The sequence below is a fragment of the Amphiprion ocellaris genome, chromosome 14 (genome assembly GCF_022539595.1).
Source record: "Amphiprion ocellaris isolate individual 3 ecotype Okinawa chromosome 14, ASM2253959v1, whole genome shotgun sequence".
Classification (NCBI taxonomy): domain Eukaryota; kingdom Metazoa; phylum Chordata; class Actinopteri; family Pomacentridae; genus Amphiprion; species Amphiprion ocellaris.
In genome coordinates this window covers 18,032,135-18,047,091 of record NC_072779.1, presented here as the reverse complement: position 1 = coordinate 18,047,091, position 14,957 = coordinate 18,032,135, and the positions used below count along the sequence as shown (strand labels likewise).

At 40.2% G+C, this 14,957-nt stretch overlaps 1 protein-coding gene across 1 annotated transcript; it reads right to left on the bottom strand.

The window, feature by feature from the left end:
- Positions 1-5,014: 5,014 nt before the first annotated feature.
- Positions 5,015-10,446, bottom strand: LOC111571976 (protocadherin-10-like). The gene is made up of 4 exons (XM_023275427.3): positions 7,666-10,446; positions 6,735-6,796; positions 6,523-6,635; positions 5,015-6,183 (listed from the first exon to the last, which is right to left on the bottom strand). Exons 1-4 carry the CDS (start codon positions 10,192-10,194, stop codon positions 5,909-5,911), a joined length of 2,979 nt encoding a protein of 992 aa, XP_023131195.1. The 5' UTR covers positions 10,195-10,446; the 3' UTR covers positions 5,015-5,908.
- Between the last annotated feature and the right edge of the window lie 4,511 nt (positions 10,447-14,957).

Sequence of the window (14,957 nt, the reverse complement as noted above, 5' to 3'; positions counted from 1 at the left end):
TATTCAATTGATTGGATCACACTGTAAATACAGTTGCACCAAATACATCCATTTGAGTACAAATATGATAAATATACACAGTGTAATCGTGATTTATTCATTACTCCACCAAGGGTTTCAGATACTTCTTTGATTTTCTGTAAACCACAAATGACTTTTAACTTCCACCTTATCAGAATCTGAAGTGTCTGTGGTTTGCTGCACTTTATTTCTGTTTTAAAGCAGGGAAATGTTGCCCTTTGATAATTCAATCTCAGACCTCAGTAGAATTTAGTTTTTCAGTGACAAGATGAACACTTCAAGAAAGAAATGATTTGACTTAACACTTAAAGTAGCTTTTCACCTGTCCTTCCATGACTGAATGACTAGACTCTCGACTGAACAAAACTCCAACACTTGAAATCACTCCAGGAGGGCAAATTTACTTAAAGCCAAGAAGTACTTTTAATTGTATCCTTTTAACGGTGGATAAATACGCTGCTATAATTACTGATAAAAGAAAAAATATGTATTCAGACCAGCCTGCTTTTAAGTTCAAGAATAGGTTGAAGGATTTATTTTTTTATCGATAAAATTAATATTTTGACTTGAAGAGCCTTTAAGCACAACCTGTAAAAAGTTGAAGCTATATGGAAACCATTATCGCACTACCACTTCCAACTCCTCGGTGCATGTCTTTTTCCCCAAACTTTCAAAGTTGTTTTTTTAAAAACAAAAAATGGGACCCTGCATGTTGTATGCCATGATTAAGTAAGTTAACCAGATATCACACTCTCAAAGTGAATGAATTATCTTATATATAATGGCTCAATCTAAGTTATTTAAGGAGAGACACAACAATTTAGGACACTTTGTAAACCTGAAACATGACAGTAGCTATTACTTGATGTCTTTTTGTTTTGTTTTTTTTGGTCATGCATTTACTGTACTCGCCACACATTAAGTTATACAGAATTTTCAAATTCATAATGAATTTTTGTCTGACTAGTAAGATTCTTCTGGCTGGCTTGACACAAATAAGTTACAATGAGAGAAGACATTGTCCAAAAAATGTTAATAATACTTTGCAATGACTTTTTGTTTTTTTACATAGTTGCTAACAAACAAACAAAAATATTCACAACCTTTCTCACACCAATCAAACTGTTCTTTACAGTTTTTCTGCTAGTCTTCCCTGGGATTCTGTTCTTCTCCTCTTTGTGATGATGTCCAGCTCTTTGAAGTTGAAGGTTTCTGTGTCTTCACTCTGGTGTTCAGTTCTTGCACAGATTCTTGATGGGATTCAGGTCTGAACTCTGGCTGCGCAGCTCTAACATGTTCATATTTTTTCTGTTTACCTTTTTTTTCAAATTATTGTCTTGTTGGAAGCTGCAGTGCTTCCTCAGGACAACTTTTTTCCTGCAGACTGCCTTGTTTTTTTTCCTTTTGAATCTGAATAAAGTCCTCTTTTCTTTCAATCCCACTTACTTTGACAAGGTTGCCTGTTCCATTAACTGAAAAACTCCAAAATATTACAATTCCACCGGCATGTTTCACTCTGGGGATGATCTTAGGATTAGATGCTTTTCTTTTCAACACAATTGATGATCAAAAGCTTAATTTTTTGTCCAGTTCACCTTTTGCAAAGGCTGTTGGCTTCTGTGGGTCTGTCTTGGAGAGGTGAAGTCCTCCTTGGTTGGTCCAGCCTGGTACAGTTTTAGTTTTGTGTCTGTGTTAAGGTGTTGATGCCAGAATGGTTGAGACTCATCAGGATGTCCTTAAAGTGAGCCTTGGCTTTTTCTTGGTCTCTCATACTACCATTCTTTCCACTGCAGGGGTCACTTTTGGTTTTGTACCGCACCCTTTGAGATCTTTACAGTGTGGGACTCCATTTACTTTTTGATGATGTTTTGCACTGTGACTACCGGCACTTAAACACATGGATATGACTTTATAGCCTTTCTTCATCCTGTGAGCAACCACAATGCAAAACTCTCAGTGATGGACCCTAATAGCAGCTCTCTGAGCTCTTTGGTTTTAGCCATAAGTTATAATTGACTAGAAACCTTCTACAGAACTACTCCATCAGCTGTTCTCGGTTTGTATTGTGTTAATATGCTCTAGAACATGATGGAAATCACCAGGATGAAGCTACTTTATTAATCCCGAGTAAAATTCAAGGATCTCTATATGTATCCCTGTGATACTGGTGACCTGTACAGGGTGTCCTTTGCCTTCGCCCTGTGTCAGCCGGGATAGACTTCAGCCCCCCCGCGACCCTAATGAGGGTTGAGCGGTGCATAGATAATGGATGGATGGATGAGTAGGTGTGTCCAAACTTTCTACTGGTACTGTATATATGTATGTGGCATTTTCTGAATATTTTAACAAACTTGTTTAAATGTACTCAAATTATTTCAAATGAACACAAACAACATAAAAACATTTGTTTTTCAAACCTATACATGGACTATAAGTGAAGAAAGAGGAGAATACTGATTTCATGCAAGCTTAGAGCTGGTTAGTCACCAGTCATTAGGCGCCCTCTAGTGGGATTAAAGGGAGACTATTTCAGTCTCTGAAAGTTGTGGAAGCTATGGATTGTCAAGGGAGATGAAGGGAAATAAAGAAACGCAGATTAGGTTCTGACTTCCTGACTAGATTTATATGGCACAGAAGCTGCACATATGCTAGGTCCCTGCTTATAGCACAGTGGACATATAATGACTGCTAAGACCGGCTGTTTATGCCACTGCTTGTGATACAGTCAAAGATAAATCTTAGCTTGAATATCTGTAATTGTTGCAGTTGTTGGCCTGTAGTTGTGGGTTTATGTTTTTAATTTCCTGGTTGTATCCAAATTAGAGGGTAAAATATTTGTTTTGGTTGTTTATATCTATCTGACTTGATGGTCTGTTAATTTAAAGGTCCTGTATTGTACTCCTTTTCATCAAATTGATCAAAGTCTCACAAGTCTCCAGAGTGCATCTTTCAGTTTGTCAGCTCAAAGTTGGTTCATTTTCATTATAATTGTATAACCGCTAGTTTTAGGGCTGATCTAAATGGGCTTTTTTGCCCTGAAAACCAGTGAGCAGCTGCTATTCCCGCCACTTTCTGGAAGAAGATACTATCTGTGAACTGGATGACTATTGGTTATTTAGATGTGAGGTAGCACCTGGGTTGAACTCTGGTTGGCTTTTACAGTTTGGAGGCTACTGTGGGAGTTCCTTAGGGATGGCAGATGTAAACATATTTATATCCAAACGGCTTAAATGTTACAATTTTATAACCACAAAACACTCTAACAATGGATTGTCACCATAAGGGACCTTTAAAATTCATCTGAAACTGGCCCTTTACACTCAGCGTCTTGAACATGAGGCAGTTCACTGAGGCAGTCAGGTACAAACCCAAGATTAACCCACTGGTTTGCAAAAGCTCAGTTAGAGGCGATGGATCTTGAGGATAATCTCCACAGCAGTAATTTAAAACCTAGGAGTTACTGACCAGAATGTCAAGAGAAAGGTTAAGAACCATTCACAACAGCATTTTCTTCCCTCACCACCCTCATATGCACACGTGCCCATGACTGCGCTCCAGCCTTACGTCAGACTCCTCTGCAGCCCAGTCTCAATGTCAGAATCTGGGCAGAGATTGACTGAATTTGTGAGGAGACCATTTGATTTTTACTCCTTGTTTTCTGACAGCCAGTTAGGAAATTGGGCTCCTGCCTTAATACCATGATGTCTGCTTGGATCTTATAAATCTGTGCACAGCTCACTTGTAACTGTATGTGGGATGACATTAATTATTAATAATGACAGTCCTCACTGTCAGCCAGGGGCAGAGCCAAGGGTTGGCCTGAGGTGGTCACAGCTGCCACAGACTAAAGTCTGGCAACCCTTCTGGCTACACTACATACACAATAGTGAAGCCTATTAGAGGGCCGTTGCATGTGCTCAATGAACTGGAGTTACATCCAGTAACCAGTGTTTTTCTTGTTGTTCCCATATAGATGCATTTTAACAGGGCAACCACCTTCATTTAACCATATACAACCATGTACTTCTGTACGAGAGAAGGTTATCTCTGATTACTGTTAAAAAGTCTATAGATAGTATAAAACTGCTTCTGTTTTTTATGCACAAGTTAAGAATCTAATGTTTTCATTAGTTATGGCGATTTAAATTTTGCTGTTGATTGATTTGAAGCTCTTACACAGACTCTTAACGACTATGGAAGTGGTACAAACTGCTGAACAATGTAATATTGACCAAGTCAAAAGAAGAAAAATACAAAACTAAAGGCTGGATGGACAAAGTATGATGTCTCAGTTAGATCCTGAGCAAAACAAGGACACTGTTGACACACTTGTCTTATATACTTATGTAATTTAAATGGTACGTATCCTATGAGCTTCGTCAAACACAAAAAAAAAAAAAAACACACACACAAAAAACATTACCAAAACAACCATTCTAGATATTTAGTCAATTAAAAATTACAGTGGAAAAAAAGATACTTACACTATGAGCTTTCATGTACTTCTACATCGCAGCCTTACCTGCATCAGCAAATTATAAAAGTGAAAGAAAAATAACCAGACATTATGCCACAACAACGTGATCTCAGCTTGGCCACCTCTATAAAAGTGATCTGACTCTGCTACTGCTGTCAGCTTTAAATGGAGGAAAATCTATTTATAAAAAAAAAAAAAAAACAAACTAGAGTCAGTTGCCTTTTTCTGCTTTCCTGTTCCAGTATATTGATGTGTTTGCTTAAAGCTGATGAATGCAATTAGATTTTATTTTGTGTATCTTATCCAGTTTTTAAGTTTTTTTTTAAAGTGCTTTACTGGTATCCTGTGTCAGTGGGTTAAGACTTTACAATAATGCTCTCCTTCCAAAGAGATTTTCATCTTAATGGACTTCCTGTTTAAATAAAGGTTAAATCAATATATAAATTTGTATATTCTCCTCAGAAATTAAAGTGTAGCTGTTCTATCAGAAAATGAAAAAAAAAATATAGAAACAACTGGTTGAGAGCAAATTTATTGTTTTTAATATATACTGTACATGGTGAGAGATCATTTCTACTAAGCATAACTATGTAATCATCTGTCAATATACAAACCCCACCTAATGATAAAAACAAATCTGAAATACATATAACCAGTGAGTAAAATACTTGTCTTTATTCTCTGTCATTATTCTCCAAGAGGTGCATGACATTTGCAGTGACTTTACGGGACTTACATCGATTCACCTGTGTTACTGCCCTTGAAAATGTCATCAACATTTCATTGTGATGTGTCAGCATGATGGTTGGCTGCACAAGAGGTCACATCATAGCTGGGATGCTGTAACACAATCTCTCAGTGAAGCAAGATGTAGAGGTTGCTTTATTACACTTGCCATATATGTAGATATTTTTAGTTTGGGTGCATTTCCTTGAATCTGCACTATTTTTCTATTCCTTTATATACCATTTTGCATTGCTTGTGCATTATGCCTGATTGCAGACTTTTTAAAAATGACCAAAAAATAAAAGAAGAAAAACACACTTAGGCATGATTGGAGTCAAACTGATAGGAAAACTGTACACAGCTTGATTTTCCAGACAAGATCTACTTGTGAATAACAGCGCACACACAAATGATTTGATACTGAGTTTAACATCTATGGTTTTACTTTTCATAAAAACATTTTGTCAGCTATTGATAGAAACCTCTAGTGTGAAGTGCAAACTTTATTGCTAGCTGAGTATATTGGTTCACAGCTTTGGCACACAGCAGTGCACTCAGCTGTGCCTATGAGACGTAAAAGGTGGATCTACAGAAAAGGTACCAGAACATACACAACCTTTGAGTTAAACATTTGTCGTATCCCTACAGAACTGATTTGTAGCAGAATCTAAAGAGGAGTTGGTACTATTTAAAGATAGAATTGCTTATGATACCGTCATCTTTATCAAAAGATTGTTCATAGTTGGAGATGAATCTCTTCTTCTTCCCGAAGGTAGAGAAGGTGTTGTACACGTCCAGCTCTCCTCGGTTTGGTGCCAGCTTCAGAGTGCTGTAGCCAGACGTGGTGCCGGGAATGTACACATTGTGCTGGTAGTCTGGTGGTTCGGATTGAGGCTGGGTGTACTTTGGAGTCCATGAGTAGTTTGGAGCTGCTCCTTCTTGAAGAGACATCTTGCAGTCTATAAAAATGCACATAAATTGTATCTGGAGATTATCCCCACATTTAAATACAGTACACTTGATCTGAATAAGGTGCTTTTAAAAGGCATCCTCTTATTTGCAGCTCTTTCGCAAAAATATCACTTCTTGCAGCGACTCAAATAATCCCCATGTTGATGTATTAAAATACCCCCCAGTTTTTTGGGGGATCTGGTATTATCTGCTTTTTGGTGTGCCGTTTTACATGTCAGACTAAATCCTCAGGCACAGAGAGAGAGAACTCCCCCACCCACCTCATTACCCCACCACCCTCTTTTAAGTCAACAATAATATGCCAAAATTAGACGGCTGCCACCTACCATTCATATGGTTCCCCCAGGTCCAGTATTGTGGTGCCACGGAGCAGGAAAACCCATCAGTATCATATTTCTGTTGTCGTGAAAGTGTGCCCTCCATATTTGCTGAACTGTACCTGTAAAGATTTTTTTAAAAATAGCAAACAGGTATGAATTTACGTGTTTGTGCAGCACGTGTGTCAGCATGTGGGAAACTGATTCAACTGTGCTTTCACCTCTTGTACGCCGAGTTACGCTGGTTTTTGGTCCACGTCCAGTCCTTGTTTGAATACTTGAGCTGCACAATTGAAACATAAAGAAACTTTGTAAATCAGTGACCACCTCATGGAGAACAGTTGCACTGTATTTATGTCTAGTTGACTGCCAGCATTGGAGAAATTCAATAGAGCGCAAACCACAAAAAGCCTGTTTAGTGAATAAGCTGGAAACTTGAGAAAGTCTGTTACTTTTTACAGGCAAAAAATAATGTGGATTTCCTGTTCCTATGTATTTTTTAATAACTGATGAAAAAATGGACACACAAATTCAACATTATATGCAGTAACTGAGAATATACATCTCTTAAAATGTGCTACATTTGTGATATCTAACCTGCTTATGTGGCTAAAGTGAAATGTTATGGAAACACTGATGCTGTTTACTAGAGCACAAATGCAGCAGCTGTGTCCTTAATATCAAGCAATAGCTTGAAGTCTGTGTAATCTTTTATCCTCACAACACCTTTCAGTCTGCAGGGTATGTTGGTAAAACATGTGGGTTGTTTGAGGCTGAATTATCCATTTGATTACCCACATAAAACTCAGTAAGTGCAAAACTGTGTATTTTCTTTTGTGCATTTATAATATCATATATTAGACATTCGTCTGACAGTTTTGATTTCACAGTTCGCATGCAAAACAGTTTTCCAACATCAATTAATAAAGACTATGCTGGATCGTGTAGCGTCCCCTAGTGTGCAAAACGCATCGTAGCGCTTGTCCCTGTGTTAAACCTCTGTGTCATCCATAATGGATGTGAGGCAGCAGGACAAGTGAGAGATATGACTGAGTGGATATAGAGTTTGGATGAGTAGTTGCAATTCTTAAAGTGTTTGATAAGAGAAATAATCCTTCTTTTATGTTGATTCGCAGCTTTTCAGTGTATTACCTCGTTCGGGGTCGCTGCTCTAGTGCTGGACAGCTCATTACGGTCCAGTGCGCTCCAGCCAGAAGTCAGGTAATCTGTGCTCTTGGTGTTATTCTGTTGGACTGACATAACCGGACTGCACGGCTTCAGGAACATGAAGTCGCTTTTGGATGACTCCGGCGTCAGGCACATTTTGTAGCAGTAGACTTGAGGCATCGCGCCGTTGCCGTTTGGCTCCGCGCAGCCGGACGCGCCACCGGACATCCGGACGTTTAAGTTGGACTTCTTGAACACCTCCGTCGTGGTGGACAGGTCTGAGCGAGAGCAGCAGCAGCAGCAACGAGTGATGGAGGGGAAGCTGGACTCTTTATTGGACGGTCTGCCCTTCAGTCTCCTCACTGCGACGAGGACGATAATAGCCACCAGAAATGTGAATGAGATTGCGCCCAGAGACACGATTAAGTACAGGGCGAAGTTGGAGCTGTGATGTGGGCTTCGTGACAGGTCACCCAAATCGGGCTGCGAATCTGGCAGGCTGTCAACCACTGACAGAATGATGGAAACTGTGGCCGAGAGCGGCGGCTGACCATTGTCCTTCACCAGAATGACCAGTCTGTGCCTCGTGGGCTCCTTTTCCACTAACTGACGGATCGTCCTGATTTCGCCCGTGTACAGAGCGATGCTGAACAAGCTCGGGTCAGTTGCTTGCAGCATTTGATAGAAAAGACGCGAGTTTTGACCTGCGTCCGCGTCCACAGCGTTGATTTTAGTCACAAGGTAACCGGCGTCCACTGATCTGGGCACTACCTCGCTGGGCGTTGTGCCGTTTTGCGTGGCAGGTGACACAATGACAGGTGCGTTGTCATTCTGGTCCAGAATGAAGATATTCACTGAAACGTTGCTGTTCAGAGGCGGAAACCCCGCGTCTTGAGCTTGAACTGTGACTTGAAAGTTTTTAAGTTGCTCGTGGTCGAAGGATCGTAGTGCGTAAATGTTTCCACTGTCGGAGTTTATGGACACATATGTAGAGACGGGCATTCCCTGTATGTCCCCTTCTAGGATAGAGTAGGACAGGTATGCGTTCTGGCCAGAATCTGGATCCACTGCAGTCACTGAGCAGATGGATGCTCCCGGTGCGTTATTCTCGGTTAGATACACAGTATATGAGGGCTGTTTGAAGTGAGGCGCGTTGTCATTCACATCAGACACTTGGACTAAGATAGTTTTCCTGGTGAATAAAGGTGGAGAACCCATATCTCTTGCAGTCAGGGTGATGTTGTACTCTGCAACTGCCTCTCTGTCCAGAAAATCACAAGTTACTAATGTGTAATAATTCTTAAAGGAGGAATGAAGCTGGAATGGGACCTGGTGGGGAATCTCACAGTCCACGTTCCCGTTTTCACCTGAGTCTTTGTCCATCACACTGATCACTGCAATCACCGTCCCCGGGGGCGCGTCCTCCTGCACAGGAGTGGACACTGATGTCAAGATCACCTCTGGAAGGTTGTCATTTTTATCCAAAACGTTCACTAACACTTTGCAGTGCACTGCCACAGCAGAGGGGCCTTTATCTTTAGCTTGGACATAAATTTCATGCATCCTGGCTTTTTCGTAATCTATCACTCCTTTGACTTTGATTTCTCCTGTGTGCGGGTCCACGCTGAAAAGCTGGCGCACTTTGATGGGAGCGTGGCCGCTAAATGAGTAGGTGATATCAGCATTGGGACCCTCATCTAAGTCGGACGCGTTGAGTTTTATGACCACGGTGCCTTTGGGTGCGTTTTCAGCCAGCCTCACTCTATAAAACGACTGATCAAACACAGGCGCGTTATCGTTTGCATCCAAAACGGTGATATCAATTTGCGCAGTGCCTGATCTCTCCGGTGAGCCCCCATCCACTGCCGTCAGCACCATCTGATGCGCGCTCTGCTGCTCTCTGTCCAGCGGGTTTTGCAGGACTAGTTCTGCAAATTTGCTGCCATCACTGCGCGTCTGTATGTCCAAGAAGAAATGCTCATTTACGCTCAGCAAATAGGTGCGGAGAGAGTTGGAGCCAACATCCAAGTCCTGTGCGCTCTCAAGTGGGAAACGGGATCCTGGCGCAGCGGACTCCGATATGTCCAGGTTAAACTCGCTCCACGGGAAACTAGGAGAGTTATCATTCACGTCTAGAATTTCCATCTCCACCCTGTACAGCTCCAGGGGATTTTCTATGACTACTTGCAGGTGAAAAGAACAGGATAAACTCTGCTCGCATAGTTCTTCACGATCAATTCTTTCATTGACAAATAAAACTCCATTTTCCAAATTTACCTCCACATACTGCTTCTTGGCACCGGAGACTATCCGGAATCTGCGCGCAGAGAGCTTGTCCAAATCCAGTCCAAGGTCCTCTGCAATGTTGCCAACAAAAGCTCCGTGCTCCAGTTCCTCTGGGATGGAGTAGCGTATCTGTCCCCACACTGCATCCAAGAAACAAGTGAACAACGCAAAACGATACACTACATGCCATTTCCCACACAGTCTGTTCTTCGCCCGTTGTGTGTCCATCTGTAGGCTGAAGCAAATCCCCGCAACTCACTCAGAGGACCGTGTCTCCAGTGGATTCATATGAAACGATCAAATCAGAAATGTGCAAAATACAATTTGGAAAAAAAACTTGACATTGGTGGGACCGGAGCAGCGACTGGCAGCCTGAGAGAAAAGAGAGGAGAGAGAAAGGGATGCAGGGGCTACTAGCCTGTCTCAGATTAGTGTGCGCTCTGTGTGTCTGCGTGTGCGTGTGTTTATTATTGGCCCTACTGTTCCAATAGAGAGGAAACGACATCTGCTCGGATAATCTTTCCTGCCTACTAGCCCGATCAAATTCATGTCACAGACTCCAGGCTTTGACCGCAGGTCAGAAGTACTATATTCAATTTCTTTTAGGAGTGTTTCATCATTTTTGAACTGATAGAGTGAAGCATTAACGGATATAAACACACCTTACTGCAGTATATTCACTCTAACTCACAAGACAGGTGAAAACTTACAGCTGTAGACAATTTATTCTCAGGGAAACTCTTTTTATTTATTTTTTTAATACTGTACGAAGTGCTGCTATTACAATGTAGGACGCTGCATGAATGAAACTGTCCCTCAGGAGAAAATCGATTATTGGAAAGTTTTGTTTGTCATAATGAACTAGAACCTTTATCAAATCAGAAGAAAGAAGTCATTTTAATATTAGCGACTGTAAATCTACTGTTTAACAACTATGGAGTCTCTAAAGACTAATTCTAAACTATAAAATTGCATAGCTGTCCTCAGGAAGAAGCTGCACATCACCTTTGCAAATATTACCTCTGTTTAAAACTGCTCTTTTCTCTTCCTCTGCATATATCAGTGTATTAATACACAAATAGAGCAGTTGTATCTGTTTACCATCCACCTCAATGCGTCCTGCACCCGTTTGCTCTGAAAAACCCAGTTCCCCTGGTTAAAAACTGAAAACACAATCTGTCTGCAGCAATGAAACGGCAGCAGATGGTGAGGTTTTCCATGGGCTCATGCTCTTTTTAATTAATGGAATGGAGATTAGAGGGCATTTTCCCTGGATCATTAGTGAACAGAGGAATTAAGACATTTTGTGAGGAATAATCCCAAGGCTATCCATGTGATGCACATGTGGTTTTCTCTCAGTGGTCATATTGACCTGCTTTTCACAGCCTAAGTGCATGGCATCACTTACCCATTGCAGAAACTAAGTAGCTGGGATAAGGGGACACAACCACCACATTTAGGGATCAAAAATACAAAAGAGATTATCTCTCTGTCACCCACACACACACACACACACACACACACACACTCTGTCTCTCTCCCCCTCCCTCCCACCTTCCCTCACTCAAGGGCAAAAGTAGAATATCAATCCCTTTGTCTTTAACTACTTTTCAGCTTTAAAACTGTAGGATTAGAATAGGTTAGCCTGTATTCTCCAGCTTTTAACACTTAAGCGGTTTTAGTTGGAAATAGTGTTGTGCTCTCTGCTGAAATGGGAAGATGTCTGTCATGTAACGCGTTCTGAGTGCAACTAATTATTTTAGATTTTTATTTAACTCCTTGCGAGACAATGCAGATGTTATCCACCACCTGGTACGAAGAGCCAACAGCAAACCGACAGCGATGTCTTCTCACATGATTGACTGTGGGGTTATGAGAGGAAACTCGCGACTTTTCTCCTGTTTCCCTTGCTACATACTGTACAGCTGTTTCTGTTATACTAATGACAGGCACATTGTGTGAACAGAGTGCTAATTAGAGTCATTAAATAGTGAGTGAATATTAGACACAGTATGGATTTTCACAGTCTGATCAGCAGGGAAAGATGGTGAGTATGATGCAGGTTTCATGGATTCACTATGTGAGGTGTTCAGATAGAAAGTTATGATTTAAGTTGATCAAATACACTCAATTAAAGAAACAACACTTTCAGAAAAACAAAAAGGTTTTGGATCAGTCTGGGTAACGCATCTGTAACCATAGATTTTCATTTAACAAGAAAGTAATTCAACATGCTGCAAAAAAATCCATTTGGATATCACCTCATGCTCATAGTTGATTGCGTTTTATTATTAAAGCCTCTGTTGCACCATGAAAATGCTGTTCTCGTTCTACCACAGAAAAATCAGTGCGTGAAAGAAATGAGAGGAAATGAGAGGATAAGGACTTTGTCTATGTTTGATTTTTTTACAAAGGTTGCTACCGAGCCAGATTCTTGATATTTATCATCACAGCATTATTACTAACATTAAATTCAAGTTGTGTCGATGCTGTCTATAAAGCAGCTTCAGGGTTTTATGTGAACCCACCCACCTCCCTGCCCCCAATAAAGCAGGTTTTCATGAGGTCATCACCTGAGGTATTAAACTAAGCACAGTGTGTTTGTTTTTGAAATGTCAGAGGGAAAGCGGGACAGGTGAGTCATGACTGTCACATGGGAGCCGGCTGACGCTTAAAGTTGGCACATCGGAATCATTAATGCTAAATTTATGCCTGATGTGCGAGAGTGACATTATGACACGTTGCTGTCATAGCTTCAAGTCTACACAGTCATGTCACGCATGCAGTTCACAGAAGGCAGCTGACAGCAACATATGAAAATAACAGGCTTTATCTTTGTATTTCAGATGACTGTATGTACTAATTGGCGCAATTACTACTAAATTACTACTTTCTAATAAGGCCCCCTCTATAATAGGCTTTTAAATTGTAATTTGTGGTGTTATTAGTGGAAGAAAATTGCTTTATAGATCAGCTGTGAGTCAATAAAACAAATTTGGGATTGATAGGTTGTGGATTTATAGCTGGCTCTTTATTTCATCCGGATGACCACTCAAGCGGACTGTATGACTACCTACATATTGATTATTCTATATTAAGATCATTTAATGTATTTTTGGTAGCAGTGGCCAAAAAAAAAAGACAAGAAACAACGAACTGAGACGAGCAGCTCAGTTATTCTTCACATCAAAGATATTGCAGTTCATGCAGCATCTTAACACCCAGTTCCACAATTTATCAACCTCAGACTTGATTGATTACTATTAAAACCTTTATTAATTATTTATTAAAATGTTTATTTGCAAATGACTAAAAGTAAAAAACAAGATGGTCCTTCATTTAGTACTTTACATTAATATTTTGCAACCAACCCTCTATGAATGATTTACCAACATTTATAATTGGATGCTCATAGTTTCTTCCTCCCAACAATCCACCTTCACCTTTATATGTTCCCAACACGAGTTATTTTTTTCCAATGAAACATTCACACATCAGTGGCAGACAATAAGAGCGCTTCTTTTTTTCCTATGAAGAAGAAAGTGGCTCTTAGACCTCAGACTTGGAGATTAGAGAGTAATTCAGGTCACTGCCGGATATGGAGAGACTAAACAATTACCCCACCAACAAGCAGATGCCTCTGCGCTGCAGTGCACCATCATGCATCAATAGAAAGACTGCTCAGTCTGTGCAGCATGGTATTCTTCCCTGAGAGGATGGACTGTTAGACAGCCAATTTGAGAAGCTTCTCTCTCTGTGTGATCACTACTTTTTGCAGGGAAGTGGAGACAGAGTGCCGACAGCAGTTGAGGCAGCTCTTGACTCTGACTTTGACCTGCTTTGTTGACCTATCAAAACAACTAGGTGTTCATATCTAAAATAGTGTTTTTGAAATCGAGTTGTTTTTTTCAAAAATTGTGAAATGGCAGATATATAAAAAAATAATGATTTAGAAAATTCAGTCAGAAGTTTGATTAAAACAAAGTGTCTATTTTATACTACATTCGGAAGTAGCACAATTGAAATCAGTGTTCAGCTGTGCTCCAGTTTAATAACGCATTCAAAATTTTAGTGGGCTGCAATTTGAATACAGATTATGTGCACACCACTGTGAAGTGACAACTGAGCCTTTTAAACAGTTGATGTACAATCTGCTTATGCCTATGCAACATCCAGGCCACTGAATGGAAATCTTGCATAGACTGTCATTTTGATTCAGTTAAGGCTGCAATTATTTTCATAATGAATTATATGCTAATTGCTTTGATTAACCATTCAGAGTATTAAAGACCCCCTCCAGTGAAAATCTTTTTTTTTTTACCTTGTTAACACGTCCATATGGTGTTTGTTTTTTTTTTAATGCTGTAAGACACTTCATGAGTGAAATAGGGAGTGAACACCATGGCTAAGCATTTCAACCATAAACCTGCGTGACATTCGCTAAAACACAGTTTTGCTTGTATCGAATAGTTTTACAATCTTAAAGCAGAACTGCACTGGATAGGGACTTTAAATGTGAGAAAATAGTGAGATCACATTTTGTCAGAACTCAAGGTAACATCTTTGTGCATGTTTATGTTCAGCCTACACTCTTGACCAAATAACATTATATTAACACTCTTATAAAACCTACAAAAGCAGCACATCCTCGCATTTGAAAATACAAATCCAAGGTTGACAAATGACTCGATCTCTTTTTAAAATTGCCCACAGTTAATCGACGAATCGATGAAGTGACTAATTATTTCTGCTCCTGGTTCAGCAATACACCTTTTCCACAACAGACACTTTGACATGTGATTGCAGGAGAAGCGCATGTGAATGCATTAATAACTGCATTCCACTTAGGGGAGATCCTGCAGCTGTGTATGCTGTTTCAACTGTCATGGGACGCTAAATGGAGTCATTATTAATGACATTAATTTTACCTGTGCTTTTCGTGCTGTGAAATGTCAAAATGTCTGCTGTGGAAAAGGTCTATAGTCAAAGAA